Source organism: Meles meles, chromosome 20, assembly GCF_922984935.1.
Source record: "Meles meles chromosome 20, mMelMel3.1 paternal haplotype, whole genome shotgun sequence".
NCBI classification, from domain to species: domain Eukaryota; kingdom Metazoa; phylum Chordata; class Mammalia; order Carnivora; family Mustelidae; genus Meles; species Meles meles.
Genome location: NC_060085.1, coordinates 20,234,760 through 20,248,554, shown reverse-complemented (window position 1 = coordinate 20,248,554; position 13,795 = coordinate 20,234,760). Strand labels below are relative to the sequence as shown.

The window sequence follows — 13,795 nt, the reverse complement described above, 5'->3', positions numbered from 1 at the left end:
TAATTCAGATTTTAATTGCATAACTAAAACTTGCTTGTTATAATAAATTCAAGCCATAGGGAAATGTAAAAAGTAAGCAACGGCAATGCTTGTCCCTTTGCAGTCTCCACCACCAGTGCTAATGCTTACTCAAGGACACACAGTGCCCACGTAGGTCCATCATAAATGTTTTAAACTGTTTACTCAACAAGAGACTCAGAATATGTGGTTTTCCCTAGCTGCTCATTTGCCAGCACACTGATGGGAGAATTCACTGTTTGGGATAGCTGGGCCAGAGTAGGGGTGGGTTCATGGTGTCAGACTTTGCCACACAGCCCTCCGTGATAGCTGTATGTCCAAGGGGCCAAGGGCTGAGGACTTTGGAATAGTTTACAGTGATGAAAGGGTCCAGTGAGTGAGTTGTGTGTGTGTGTGTGTGTGTGTGTGTGTGTGTGTATCCAGGGCAGAGTGGTGCAGAGGACTGAATATATCCCTGACACACATACACACACACACACACACACACACACACACACGTAGACTATTCTTCCGGGAGAGGAATGGCTACAAATGATGAGACTAAAGAGACCAAATGAGCCAGACTTTGAGGAAGGCACTGCTGTGTATTACTGTAACTGACCCATCTGGTGACTATTCCTAGTGGGGAGGAGCTGGGAGACCCTGCAGCAAAAGCCAATTCCTGGAGTGCAGGGAGGGCTTACCCAGGAGAGAATAAGGAAATTTGTCGAGTGAAAGCATGAGAGGAATTGCCACTGGGTGGCATCGTGGGCCCAGCAGTCAGAGCAGGGGTGGACAGGGAGCAGCCAGAGCGGAAGAAGTGATAATGAGATGGACAGAGGGACCCACAACACCTAGGGCAGAACGGGGCACATCATAGACCACTCACACAGGTGAGGGTTGTTACTCTGTCACATTCACCAACGTGGTTGGAGGCCCTTGGGGCCTTTTAGTTTAACACACAAAACTGCCTCACTGCTGAAACCTGTAAGGAAGCTTTCAATGGGACACCCATGGTGCTCTGACATTTGACCCGCCTGGGGGCAGGGAAGCTTCACTGTGGACCTGAAAGCTGGATCCTGAAGGATGCCTAGGAGTTGTCAGATCAAGGAACCCAGCAAGCCGGGGAGGAGGGGGGGATGTTACTGTGCTCCAAGCACCAACTCATCATTTGCTGGCTGTGAGATCTGGGGTACATTTTCACTTCTCTGTACCTCCATCTCCTCACCTGTAAAGAGGACACAATGTGTAGTGGTTAGACAAGGAAATGAGGCTGGAAATCATCGATCATACATGGCACATACAAAATGTTCAGTGAAGTAGTCACAGTTAGAGGGAAGAGGTAGTTCTCCGGTAGAGAGCTTGGAATTTGGCCCCTCAGGGACCCAGGTTCAAATCTTGGTTCGGTCGCTTGGCAGCTCTGAGGCCCTTTTGTCTTCACGGTAATGGGGCGGTAAGTTTCTGCTGAAGAGACTGCACCCTACACAGGTGCTCCATGCTGGGGTCTCCCAGTGTCCCAGCCATCAGGTGGGTAATGAGGTGGCCACACCTACCCCCATCCCAAGATTGGGATGTGCCTTCTCCCCCAACTCTTTCAGAGAAAACATTCTCGCCTGGATCCTTTTAGCTGTGGCAGATCCTTGACCCCCGTGGACCTGTTCGGATCTGAGGCCCCCCTCTGCACCCCCCCCCCTCTTCCCACGTCCTTCTCCAAATGCCACCGACTTCTCCACCACCCCACACAGAGTCCGGGTATCCAAATGCGGCCCACAGGGGGCGCTTGCACACCAGACAGTTTTGGGGGAGCCACTAGCTGGGAGGACAGGCCCGTGACCCTGCCCTTGCGCTGCCACCAGTTCTACAGAGCGATAAAGGGGCCTGTCTCCAAGGAAGCGGAATGCTCAAAAGTAGTCTGGGCTCGGATGGGTAAAACCCCTGCCCCTCCCTGGCTTTCTCCAACGGGGTCTTTCCCTACTGTTCTCTAGGTCACGTTCAACCCGGCTCGTTCCTCAGCCTCCTATCCCAAAGCTGCAATTGGCCCGCCCCGGGCACTCGGCTCCGCCTCCTGGGCTGCGATTGGTCGGCGAACGGGACCCCGCCCCATTTTCCTGGAAAGTTCTTGGAAATCTGTCAAAGGTGTTTCCTTCAGCGGCCCTCAGCGCCACCCCGGGGAGCGGGCGCCCCCGCCCACACCCCTCCCCCGCCCCGCAGCGCAGCCGGCGGTTCTAGGAAGACGTCGCTTCCGGGAAGGGTTGGGACACAGAGGACAAAAGATTAGGCGGCTCGCCCCGCCCCGCCCTCCCGGCCCGCCCCCAGCGCCCTCCCGGCCCGCCAGTGCGGTCGCCGCTCAGTCCCAGCCCGCCGCCGGTGCGCCGAGGGAGCCCTGCGCCCACTGGCTCGCTCCAGCAGCCGCCGTCCGGCCGAGCCCCAGCTCCGGAGCTGCCGCTGCCGCTGCCGGGACATGGTCCTCTGCGTTCAGGGGTAAGTGCGGCTCGCCGTCCCCCGCCCGGCCTCTGCGCCGGGCTTTCGGGAGAGTACCGCCTCGTGCTCTCTGCCGGCCAGTAAGAGGGCTGGACGGGCCGGAGATGACTGAGTGCGGAAGGAGCTCGAGGTGACGACAGGGAGCGGTGACAACACCGCCACTACCTCTGCTCCCACTGTGGGTAGTGAAACTGGGGGTCGGCTGACGACGGGAGGAACACAGGGTAGCCTAACCCTGGGTTCTGGCTGGAGCGGTTGAACGCCGGCGAAGCGTGTCCTCTAAGACGTGGCTCACCTGCCCAGACCTCCTTCTGGGCCCAGAGCTCTCTACCCTAGCCTGCAGGCCACAGGGCCTACCGGTGACCTTGGGTTAGCCCCTGCCCCTCTCTGTTCCATCATCCACCCTTCTGCCATGGGCTAGCGACTAGGCTTTTTTTGGGAAGCCAGACTGAGATCCATGGCTCCCCCCAGGTTGGCACCTGCTGGCCAGCAGCTCTTGGAAGAGCCTGAGTTTGGCCTGACTTAACTGACCCCCACAATTGCATCACCCCTCCTCTCAACCCAGTCTGGGATCCCATTGTGAGCACTTGGCTCCTGCCTCCCTTCTCCAAGTTTCCCCCAAAGACTGGGGTGGGGTGGGGGCTGATAAGAAGAGTCTTGGCCTCAGCTGAACATTCTTCGTACATTCCTTCCGCCTTAGCATCCCCTTCAACCAATAGGTCTGATGCTCTCTGGACGGATCTGACAGGAACTCAGAAAGCTCCAGGGAGAGAGAGAAAGGAGAGATGACTGAGTGTCCACACCCAGGGAGCACGGGGTGGCCCAGTGGCTGTTGTTATCAGAACTGGCATAGTACCAAGTGAAGAAGGGTGGAAGGTGGGGCAAGGCTGAAGTGCCCGTTGCCCTGAGCAGTCCTGTTTCCACGGAGGGAAGCAGGAGGAGCTAGGAAGACTGTGCTACTATATACTTCTCCCTGATGGTCTCCCTCATCTCCCTCCTCTGAATTTTGGGACTCCCGAACACCCCCACACCCTTGTTCTCAGGACCCCTCCCCCAATTATGGGGTTCCACATTCTCCACAGGGCCCGTGTTTGGTGTCAGGGAGCAGTATTTTTTTTTTTTTAAGATTTTTTATTTATTTGACACAGGGAGACAGCAAGAGAGGGAACACAAGCAGGGGGAGTGGGAGAGGGAGAAGCAGGCTTCCCACTGAGCAGGGAATCCGATGTGGTATCCCTGGGATCCTGGGATCATGACCTGAGCTGAAGGCAGACTCTTAATGACTGAGCCACCTAGGTGCCCCAGGAAGCAAGATTTTTAATCCTCCACATACACAGCCACAGCCCATCTGGTGCCCTCCCCAGGTAGGTTTGGGCTGCTGGCTTTGTTGGAGGGGCCCCCCCTCAGGGCTGAGTATGCTCCATTGGCATGTGTCCCCATTCAGGACTCACAGGCTGGGTTCCACAACAGGCACACACACGTACAGGCCACCCACACCTAGAGCACACCCACTGTCGCCCCCGCCATGGCGATGACAGCTGTGGACACACCCCTCCTCAGATACACAGTCATTCACCAGGAGACCAATAGGGCTGCTCACACACCCAGAAACCATGTTGACCCTAGAGGTGCCCACACCCACAAGTGCCCTGCTAAGCATCCGGACAGGGCCACCACTGGAGGTTGTGGCTAGCCTGAGCTGAGCTAGGGGACCCAGCAGGCAGGCCTCCAGCTGGTTCCTTGGCGCTTGGCCTCTGGCTCCCCCAGTAGGATTCCAGAGCTCCCATAAGGTGCCCAGAGTGGGTGTGGGCAAGTACTGCACAGACTGTGGTAGGCCAGGGTCTTGTGACCCCTTCTCCCGATTTGTTAAAATCTCCTAACATGGGTATCGTGAGTGCTGTGAAGTGTGTAAACCTGGCAATTCACAGACCTGTACCCCTGGGGATAAAAATGCATTATATGTTTATAAAAAAAAAAAAAATGGAAGGGGAGGTGAACCATAAGAGACTATGGACTCTGAAAAACAACCTGAGGGTTTTGAAGGGTGGTCGGGGGTGGGAGGTTGGGGGAACAGGTGCTGGGTAATAGGGAGGGCACGTATTGCATGGAGCACTGGGTATTGTGCAAAAACAATGAATACTGTTACGTTGAAAAAATAAATAAATTTAAATACTGAAAAAAAAAAAATCTCCTAACATGGGGTGCCTGGGTGGCTCAGTGGGTTAAGCCTCTGCCTTCGGCTCAAGTCATGATCTCAGGGTCCTGGGATCGAGCCCCGCATCGGACTCTATGCTCAGTGGGGAGCCTGCTTCCTCCTCTCTCTCTGCCTGTCTCTCTGCCTACTTGTGATCTCTGTCTGTCAAATAAATAAAACTTGTGATCTCTGTCTGTCAAATAAATAAAATATTGAAAAAAAAAAACCTTCTAACGCTCAGCAATAACCTACAGTGTGAGATCTGGCTCCTCTGTCCTCGCCCTGCCAAGGCTTCTGTCCACCTCTTCCCGCCTCATAAGAAATCCCGGGCACTGTTTACCCATGCTGTCGTCTCTGCCCAGATGGAGCACCTTCCCTCCACTCCTTCCTTTGGCCTGACAGACTCAGCTCAGGAACAGGCGGACCTTGACTCCCCCGTGACACCCTTTGCTTTTATGACTTCGGGTTATAAGTTCTCCTTAAAGGCAAAGCCCATGGTTTTGTTATCTCGGGGTCCTGAGGCCCAGCAGGGGACCAAACCCAGAACTGAGGCCTGAGGATGTATTTCCTGAGGAGTGAGGAAGGACCAGCAGTCTCTTCTTGGGAGCCAGGGCCCATACCCCTTACTCCCAGGAAGCCCCAGGATAACCATGCTGGATGGTCTTCCCCAGAGAAAGGCCACTGCTCAGATTGGGACTGGCTCAGCAGCCCAACTCTTGTCACCAGAGAACACGGTATAGCCAAACCCATCAGGATCTAGTCTGGGAGTACCCCTCATTAGAGGGTGGAGAAGCTGAACAGCAAGGTTTGCATAAGATCAGAAAGCCTAGTAGGGCTGGCTTGCCAGGGTGGGATCTGGAACGTGGAATGACTACCTTGCCCTTTCTTGGGAGCTTATGTTTGTGGGAGGTGGGACTTACCAGTGCCTTTAGAGGCCAGTGTCCATCCCAGACCCTCAGCTGGGAGGAGGAGGAAACGGGATGGGAGTCTGACCTGTTTGGGGAGATTGTTCCCACCTCTCAGCCCTGGCCAGTATGGACCAAGTTCCCCCCGACAGGTACTCCTGTCAGGCATCCTACCATAATTTGGGGGCCTCTGGAGCACCCCATGAAGATTCAGGCCATGGTTCAGGCAGGACCAGTGCCGTGTAATCAGCCCACCTCAGCCCACAGGGCACCAGTGTGAGACTTCTTTGCACTGGATCCTACTAGTGGTGGGGACACCAGTTTCCCGTTCTGAGCTAGAAATGCCTCTAAGGAATGATCTGTGTTTTGGGTTGGTGCACAATAGAGAGTTTAATTACTGTTCAATAAATGCAAGAAGGCAGAGGAGGCTCTTTCAAAAGCGAATCTCCATGTGGGGGAAGCCATCAAGGAGGCTTTTGTGGTGACAGCTGGGAGGTGGTGTGCTGACATCATTAAGCCCATGAGTGGGCAGAGGAGGAAACCGAGATGGACGGGCCAGAAGTCATGTAGCCGGCCCCGGGCGCAGGGGATCTGCGCAGGGTGAGTACAGGGCCTCCACTCATTGCCCATCCACTCTTTTCTAGGCCTTGTTCTTTGCTGGCTGTGGAGCGGATCGGGCAGCGGCCCTTGTGGGCCCAGTCCCTGGAGCTGCCCGAACCAGCTATGCAGCCTTTGCCTGCGGGGGCCTTTCTGGAGGAAGTGGCAGAGGAGACCCCAGCCCAGCCGGAGAGTGAACCCAAGGTGCTGGACCCAGAGGAGGACCTGCTGTGCATAGCCAAGACCTTCTCTTACCTCCGGGAATCTGGTAAGTTTGAGGAGAAAAGCAGGCCTTGTTCTGGGAAGTCCACTGGGGAAAGCTTAGCTCTATCTGTTGAGTCTCCCTGCCCTGGAGAGTCTGATCGGGAAGGGGCAGTGCTCCCCATGGAAGCATAAAGGGGGAGGCGGAGTCCTCCCCTGCTTTGCGCCCCCAGCTGAATGCCCCTGTGACCAGGCTCTCTGCCCGCTCTCCACTTCCCTAGGCTGGTACTGGGGTTCCATTACAGCCAGCGAGGCCCGGCAACACCTGCAGAAGATGCCAGAAGGCACATTCCTCGTCCGCGACAGCACCCACCCCAGCTACCTCTTCACCCTGTCGGTCAAAACCACCCGAGGCCCCACCAATGTGCGCATCGAGTACGCCGACTCCAGCTTCCGCCTGGACTCCAACTGCCTGTCCAGGCCGCGCATCCTGGCCTTCCCCGACGTGGTCAGCCTGGTGCAGCACTATGTGGCCTCCTGTGCCGCCGACCCCCGGAGCGACAGCCCTGACCCTGCGCCCACCCCGGCCCCGCCTATCCCAAAGGAGGATGTGCCCGGCGACCCGGCGCTGCCCGTGCCCACAGTCACGGCCGTGCACCTGAAGCTGGTCCAGCCGTTCGTGCGCCGAAGCAGCGCCCGCAGCCTGCAGCACCTGTGCCGCCTCGTCATCAACCGCCTGGTGGCTGACGTGGACTGCCTGCCGCTGCCCCGGCGCATGGCCGACTACCTTCGGCAGTACCCCTTCCAGCTCTGACCTGCCAGTGCGGGTCATCCGGGCCTCATCCGGCCATACCCTGGAGGGGACGCCAGCCCCAGCTGGACTTGGGCTCCCGTCATCCCTCCTCAGGTCACCTGGTGTCTGTGTGCACCTGACCAGCTGGACCAGGAAGAGTCAGCAGGAGCGAGGCTGCGGGGTGGGGCATGTCTGGAAAAGCGTCCCACAACCTGGAAGTCAACCCCCACCCCCCGCTTCAGCCCCCATGTGGCTGGGGTGAGCCATGGGTCAGAAGAGAGGGAGATAGGCAGGACCTGTCTCATCCTGTGGGCTGGGCCCAGGCCCCCATTTGCCTGCTATGGCCTCCTGAACTACGTAGACTTTGCCGGCCCTGATTTCTCAGTCCACGGGGTAGGGCGGGCCCCCTCCTTCCAGCCACCCTGTCTCAGGGCAGATGGTGGCTAGAGGAACTGAGGTTGGCAGTGACGGTCCCCCCAGTGGGGGAATAGGCCAAGCTGGGGGACTGCCAAGTTATACAGTATTTATTTATTTATTCTCCTTGGGTTGGTCTCGAGGTGAGCCAACCCCACGTCTCTGCCCTGAGCCCCGAGTGCTCTCGAGACCCCAGCTCTGCCCCAGCTTCTCTGATTCTTCCTTGTGGAGAGCCCCACCCTGAGACCTGTTGCTGGACCCAAGGCAGTTCTGGATATCCTGGCGCTGACCCACCCCCCTGTGAATGTGTCCCCCCCTCTTCTGCCCCCAGCTCTGCTTTGGAAGGGTAGATAAATGGACAAGAAAATAGGAGCCCGGGCGTCAGTGCCCAGCAGAGCCCGCCTCTCCCCACCCCTGCAGGGCAGAGCCCTACCTGCACAGAGCTGGTCTGGCTGGGCCACAGGCCTGCGGGAGCGTGCGGGTCGCCCCGGGTCTGCTGGGCCCACTTCCTGCCTAGAAAGGCACCTGCACGTGAGAGGGAAAGGCATACATATCTGATAAGACTTTATCAAATAATTATTATAACAAGCAGAGCCCAGTTTGGTAGTCTTTTTTCTTCTACTGATTTTTCTGTATTGACAATAAAATTGTACTTTTCATTTAAGGAGTCCTGCATGGGTCCTCTTTTGAGTTCTTAGTTTGTCCCCTTTGATGTTATTATTATCTGCCACTTCACATCTGGATCAGCTGGGGCCCAGCAACCTTGTGTAGCTAAACAGTCCTGCTAGGGAAGCCCCTAAAGGGTAGAGGGGAACAGGGAGCAGCCTTCCTCTCTCACTACCTGTTGTTCCCCTTGGAGGATGGGAAGCAGGAGGTGAAGGCCAGCTGGACTGCCTGCAGGGTCACTGACCAGGCCGCTGCCAGCGGGGGGTAGTGGCAGAAGGGCACCAGACCTGAGAGGTATAAACAGATGTCAAAGACCGAACGTGGAGGATGCTGGGGAATGGGTGCTACGGGGGCACTCACTCCACCCACTCCTGGGGGCTGTGTCTTTAGAGATGAGGCCAACAGCAAAGTCAGAGCCAGTCGTTTCAGGGAGGAGGTACAGGGAGTGCAGAAGCACCAGGGCATGACTGGGAAGCTCCTATTCCCGGATCACAAGGAGGCATGGGGAAGGGTCATTCTGTGCAGTGCGGCAGAACAGTGGAGCTGGGGGTAGTGGCCAATAAGCCAGCAGGGTCTGGCCTGAGGTGGGACCTGGAAGGGCTGTGACACAGGCTGGTTGGGGTTAGAGGCACCCCTCTCCTCTCAGGGCCCTATACCCCAGAAGTAGATGGAAGAGCAGTTAAAATGAGAACACTCTCCATCACCCGATGGCCTGATTTGTAAGGCTTCTGTACCTGAAATTCCACTGTGTCCTGAAATTTTCTGCACTTCCACTTGAACAACTCATAGGAAAGCTGCTCTGAAACTCATTTATAGCCTCCTGACCCTTATTTTAGAAATCGTTCTAACCTTCCTGTTTTCTTGGGACTTAGATGATTAGAAGAGACAAATGCTGGCAGATTGAGAGCGGAAGGGTATCAGGAGTGCTCTACTCATGGCAAGGAGGAAGCAGGAAGGGCTAAAAGCCAGAACTATGGAGGCACAGAAACGTGTGGGCATGGAGATGGTTCTAGCAAAGAATAGAGCTGATACTGGACAGGAGTGAATTAGAGGTGAGTGAAGGCCGACTTCCCCGGGACTAGTGCCCGGACCCCGGTGCCCAGTCTGGCACCTCCCTGTTGTTGGCGGCAGGGCCGGACGGCACGCCTCCTCCAGGTCACCGTGACCCTGCCAGGGACGTCTGCTGTTCCTCATTGCTCCAGCCTGGATCTCAGCCCCTTTGTGACTCCTCCGTCTGCCCGCCCCCCCCCCCCCCGCCAGGTCTGAGTCACCCAATGGGTGAGTAGTGGACACACAGGGGTCAAAGGCAGGGTGTTCCCCACTTCACGTCATGGTCTGGACAGAAAGCCGCTATAGCAGGAGGAGGCCCACAGACTCCGTATTGTCTGCAGCGGGGGAGGTGGCTCAGGGGGCCCGCCTGTCAGGGGCTGGCAATGGACGAGGCCTTTGCACCGTGGGAATAGGTCTGAATAGACGCATACTCCACAGATGAGAAAACTGAGGCCCAGAGGGGGCAAGGCCCTGGCTGGGAGGCGAGGCACAGAGCGGAGCTTACCTCAAGGGTAATGACCCCCTGCCCCCGGGGGCTGTGACATGAGCCAGCAAGAATGGGCAGCTGGGGTTGGCAGCCTTCAGGTAAATTGATCTTAAGATACTGGTGTTATCCTCCTGTGTCCTTGTGTGCTAAGGCATCGGGGCCAGACGTTGGTCTGGTCAACAGGGTCCTGCTCGTCCCCCTTCGCCTCGGTACAAGCCAGGCTCCAGCTCTTGGCGGTGGAGGGCTGCCAGCTACTTCATTCACCCACTATTTTTCTGCCTCAGTCTTTTCTTGTTTCCCTATCAGGGGAGGGAGTGATGCCTGCCTAGGAGAGACCATAGAAGGCATGTCATTGGGCCCAAACCCAAGTCAGAGACCCAGCCTAACAGAGGCTGAAAATCGTCTCGTGGGCGCAGTCACTGCTGGGGGACTCTGGGCTAGGAAAGGGGCCATGCCCTGCCAGCACCAGCCAGGGACAAGTGAAGGAGCCGTCAGTTAAGTCCCGCTGGGGATTAAGACCTGCTGGGCCAGACTCCATCTGGGCCCTGGGGACAGAGCAAGGAACAAGTCCCATCATCGTGGGACTCTTGGGCTGGTGAGTGAGAGACAATAAACAAGTGGGCACTGGGGACAAGTTTGAAGAGTGTAAAGAAGGCAAGACAGGGGAGCAGGGCAGAGACTGGCTTTGGGTGTGGGGATCCTGCTGCAGATTGGGGATCGGGGGAGCTCCAGGGACTCAGAGCCTGGGCACTTGAGCAGGAGCTGCCTATTCAGACAACATAGACAAAGGACATCCAAGGAGAAGGAGCCGCCAGTGCCAGGGCCCAGGAACAAACCTGCTGTGATCAGGAGCAAGAAGTCCAGAATGGCTGCCCTGGAGCGGAGGGAGCGTGTGAATTGCATCCTGGGGTGGCAGAGGGCCTCCTTTGGGTTTAGCAGGGAAATGCTATGACGTCATGTTCATTTCTCAGGAGTGAGCCGTCAGCCAGATGGGGACAGGAAGCTGGAGGGGAGGTTGAGGGGTGTAGGGCATGGCAGGGGAGGTGGCAGTGGGGAGGAGGAGGAAGTGAGGAGGGCAATCTGAGGACCCCGGGCAGAGCCTGTGCCCCAGGAGTTCTCCCTGCAGCCTCGAGTACCAGCAGAGGTTGTCCCCATTTACAGCCCAAGAGGTAAGACTCAGAGAGTGGAGGTGGGGTTTTTCAGGGACATATGTCTTGCGAGGGTCAGAGTCAGGCTTCAGATCCTTCTCGAGACCTTGTTGGTATGGAATAACCACTGTTCTGCTCTGCCTCCCCAGAGCTGGCACACTAGAGCCTTGGCACCCACAGGGTGCAGAGGACACAGAAAAGGGGGTGGGGGTCAGGGGCACTTCCTGGAGGAGGCAGCAGGCCCAGGGACTGGAGGCTGGGCCCTGGAAGATTCCACCAGGCCATGGGGAGACTGATTCCATGTGGTGTCTCTCCCTAGACACACAATAGCTTTCTGGAATGACTTTGGGACAGAGATAACTCCAGGCCAACCAGATTTCTCTCGTCAGTGAGGTCTTGCTGGAATGTTCCTCCCATGATCACCAAGCTAACACCCTCCGATCATCAGTGCCCCTATACCCGGGCTCAGCTTTTAATCAGCCAGATGAGCAAATCTCGCTGGGCCCAGGCAGAAAACAAGTCTGGATCGGGCTGGGGGCAGACCTGGGCGGCTCGCGCTCTCAGATGGGAATGCTCCCAGCGTGCACAGCAGCCCACAGGGACAGGCAGGCGCGGGCCCTTGAAATAAGTCCTGATCAAGAAAGCAGGAGGCTTCTGGAGACTTCACAAAGGCCATCTTCCTCAGGAGACATGAAGCCTGTGCAGGCCTGGGCAGTCCCTTCACACCAACCTGCTAGACAAGTTTTATAAAAATAAAGCAGGTTCAGGCTTTGCCAGCAACTCAACAACCTCTCATGGTGAGTGAGCCCTCGCTGCCCCAACTGCACGGTGTGGGCCTTGCTCCCCAGCTTCGGCAGGCCGTGCGGCCCACTGCCCGAGAGCTCATGGCAGTGGTCACTCCTGGACAGCAGACTGAGCCTCCCACATCTGAGACTCAAGGAGAAGAGGTTTAATCCTGGCCAACAGGACCCATCCGCCGGCTTTATCCCAACACCCGCCCCCCACTACCACCCCTGTTTGGATTGTGTGCCATGAACTTGGTTCTTGGTTCTGGAGAGTCTCCCTCAACCTCACTGACCCCGAGAAAATTCCTGGCTGTGGAGTGAGGAAAGTGACAGCGCCTCCCTCAGAGAGGACACGGGGAGCACTGGAGGATTTGTGAGGTGATGCTGAGGGGAGCTGCTGTGGCTGTCATCATAACTATTCCCTAGCCACCGTTTTCGTCTTTTTTTGTCTGGGCAGATGTCGATGGCTGCCAAGGTCCCTGTGGGGGCTGCAGGGGAGCTGGGCTGGAGCTGCCGGGACCTATAAGCGGGCCCGGCCCCCATTAGCTCTGCCCTCTGAGCCCAGCCCTCCACCCTCAGGTATCAGTTGCCAGTGACTTGGGTTCCGGTCCTGGCCAACAGACCCTTTGGTCTGGTCTCTGCATGGGCGGGGGTAGAGGTGCGGCCAGCCCTACCTTCTAGCAGCTTCTCTCACAGTAACAGTAAGGCCATCTTCTACCCTTTCCCCAGACCCAGGGGGTGGTCTCCCACAAGGCCTGTTCCTCTCCCGGCCCTCAGTAGTCTGCGCCCTCGGAGGTGAGCCACAGGGGCTGGAGATGAGCTGGGCAGGTGCCTCTCGTCTACCCCCTTTCGAAGATGCAAGCCTGAAACCTAGAGAGGCAAAGTAGCTTGTCCATAGTCACTGAGAGGAAGTGGGGTTAGAGTCCAGGGCTCCGACCATGCCAGGGCTTGTCCCCCTTCCCCTAGAACTCTTGAACTGGAGTCAGTGCCTACTGGCTGGCAACTTGAAGATCGTAGTTCATAGCTCCCCAGACTCCCCGTGTCCAGACCTGGATTCTTCTTCCCAGAGCCTTAGTGTCTCCATCTGTCTAACAGAAATAGTGGTGCCGTGCCCCCGGGTGGCTGGAGAATGGCTGGGTCTGGCTTTGGGGTAATGTGGAGTAAGTGGCATAATGCTCCCCTATGAGCCAGAGGAGAGGAGGTGGGCCCGGAGCAGAAGGAACCTTTTTGGTGTGGCCAAAGCTTTATGCTTAATGGAAAGATAGTTGCTTCCATGACTCTGGCCTGGCTGGAGAAGGCAAGGCCAAGAGCACTAGAAGTGGTCTCTGAGAGCTGATGGAACTTGGGACTGCCACGACTCCTCCACGCAGTCCTCTAGGACTGTTCCACCACAGTCCCCACTAGCAAGACCCACATTGGGATGGTTTTGCTGAAGGGGGCAGGTGCCCAGCTAATGCCCTCCAGGTAGAGCCCTATTCCAAGGACTCTCCCTTCACATAGCATCAGTGAACCAGACTGGGCTCTTCCTCAGCATCGCTGGGCTCCTCCATCAGAGATGAGAATTTTTCCTCATAGTCTGGATTGGGCCAAAACTTTGCTCTGGAAAGGCCCTCAGCCTCCTCCCAAAGAGCACTTCACAGTTCCCTACCCCCACCAGTCCCACCTCTGGACATCACTGTGAGCTTGTGTGTGTGTGTGTTGACCTTTCCACTTGGCCAACATTCCTTTGTTTTTCTCAGCTCTTTCGGGTAGATGGCCATAACAGGAGGAGCTATTCGCAGAGCAGGTTTTCAGGAAACCTTTTCCCCAAAGCCCAGAGACATGGAACCTAAGGAGACACCAGAAGACAAAGGTCTATTGAAAAGAAGGTGGGTTCCCAGGGCAGTTAGAGGAGTGTGGGTAAGAGACAAGGGCCTCCTCACAGAGAGCACTCTGGCCCTGAGGTGAGTGCCTGTGGGGGCTGCCCCTGGGTGTCATTGCCAAGGTCATTGTTGTCAGCCTGGCCAGCAAAGCTGGGTGACCCTGTGCAAGTTGCTTTATCTCTCTGAGCCATATGCGTCTCAAAGAAGTCAAAGTC

General features: G+C 56.7%; 1 protein-coding gene across 1 annotated transcript; it reads left to right on the top strand.

Annotated features, from left to right (window-relative positions):
- The first annotated feature begins 2,321 nt into the window (after window positions 1-2,321).
- On the top strand, window positions 2,322-8,249 carry CISH (cytokine inducible SH2 containing protein). The gene is made up of 3 exons (XM_045992394.1): window positions 2,322-2,478; window positions 6,222-6,442; window positions 6,657-8,249. The coding sequence occupies exons 1-3, from the start codon at window positions 2,459-2,461 to the stop codon at window positions 7,187-7,189; spliced, it is 774 nt and encodes a 257-aa protein (XP_045848350.1). The 5' UTR covers window positions 2,322-2,458; the 3' UTR covers window positions 7,190-8,249.
- Window positions 8,250-13,795: the final 5,546 nt, after the last annotated feature.

Bases quoted from the DNA above. Each gene is read 5' to 3' on its own strand.
- CISH (XM_045992394.1), top strand. From the start codon at position 2,459: ATGGTCCTCTGCGTTCAGGG. The intron at 2,479-6,221 runs GTAAGTGCGGCT...ACTCTTTTCTAG, and splicing joins ATGGTCCTCTGCGTTCAGGG to GCCTTGTTCTTTGCTGGCTG. The intron at 6,443-6,656 runs GTAAGTTTGAGG...CCACTTCCCTAG, and splicing joins CTCTTACCTCCGGGAATCTG to GCTGGTACTGGGGTTCCATT.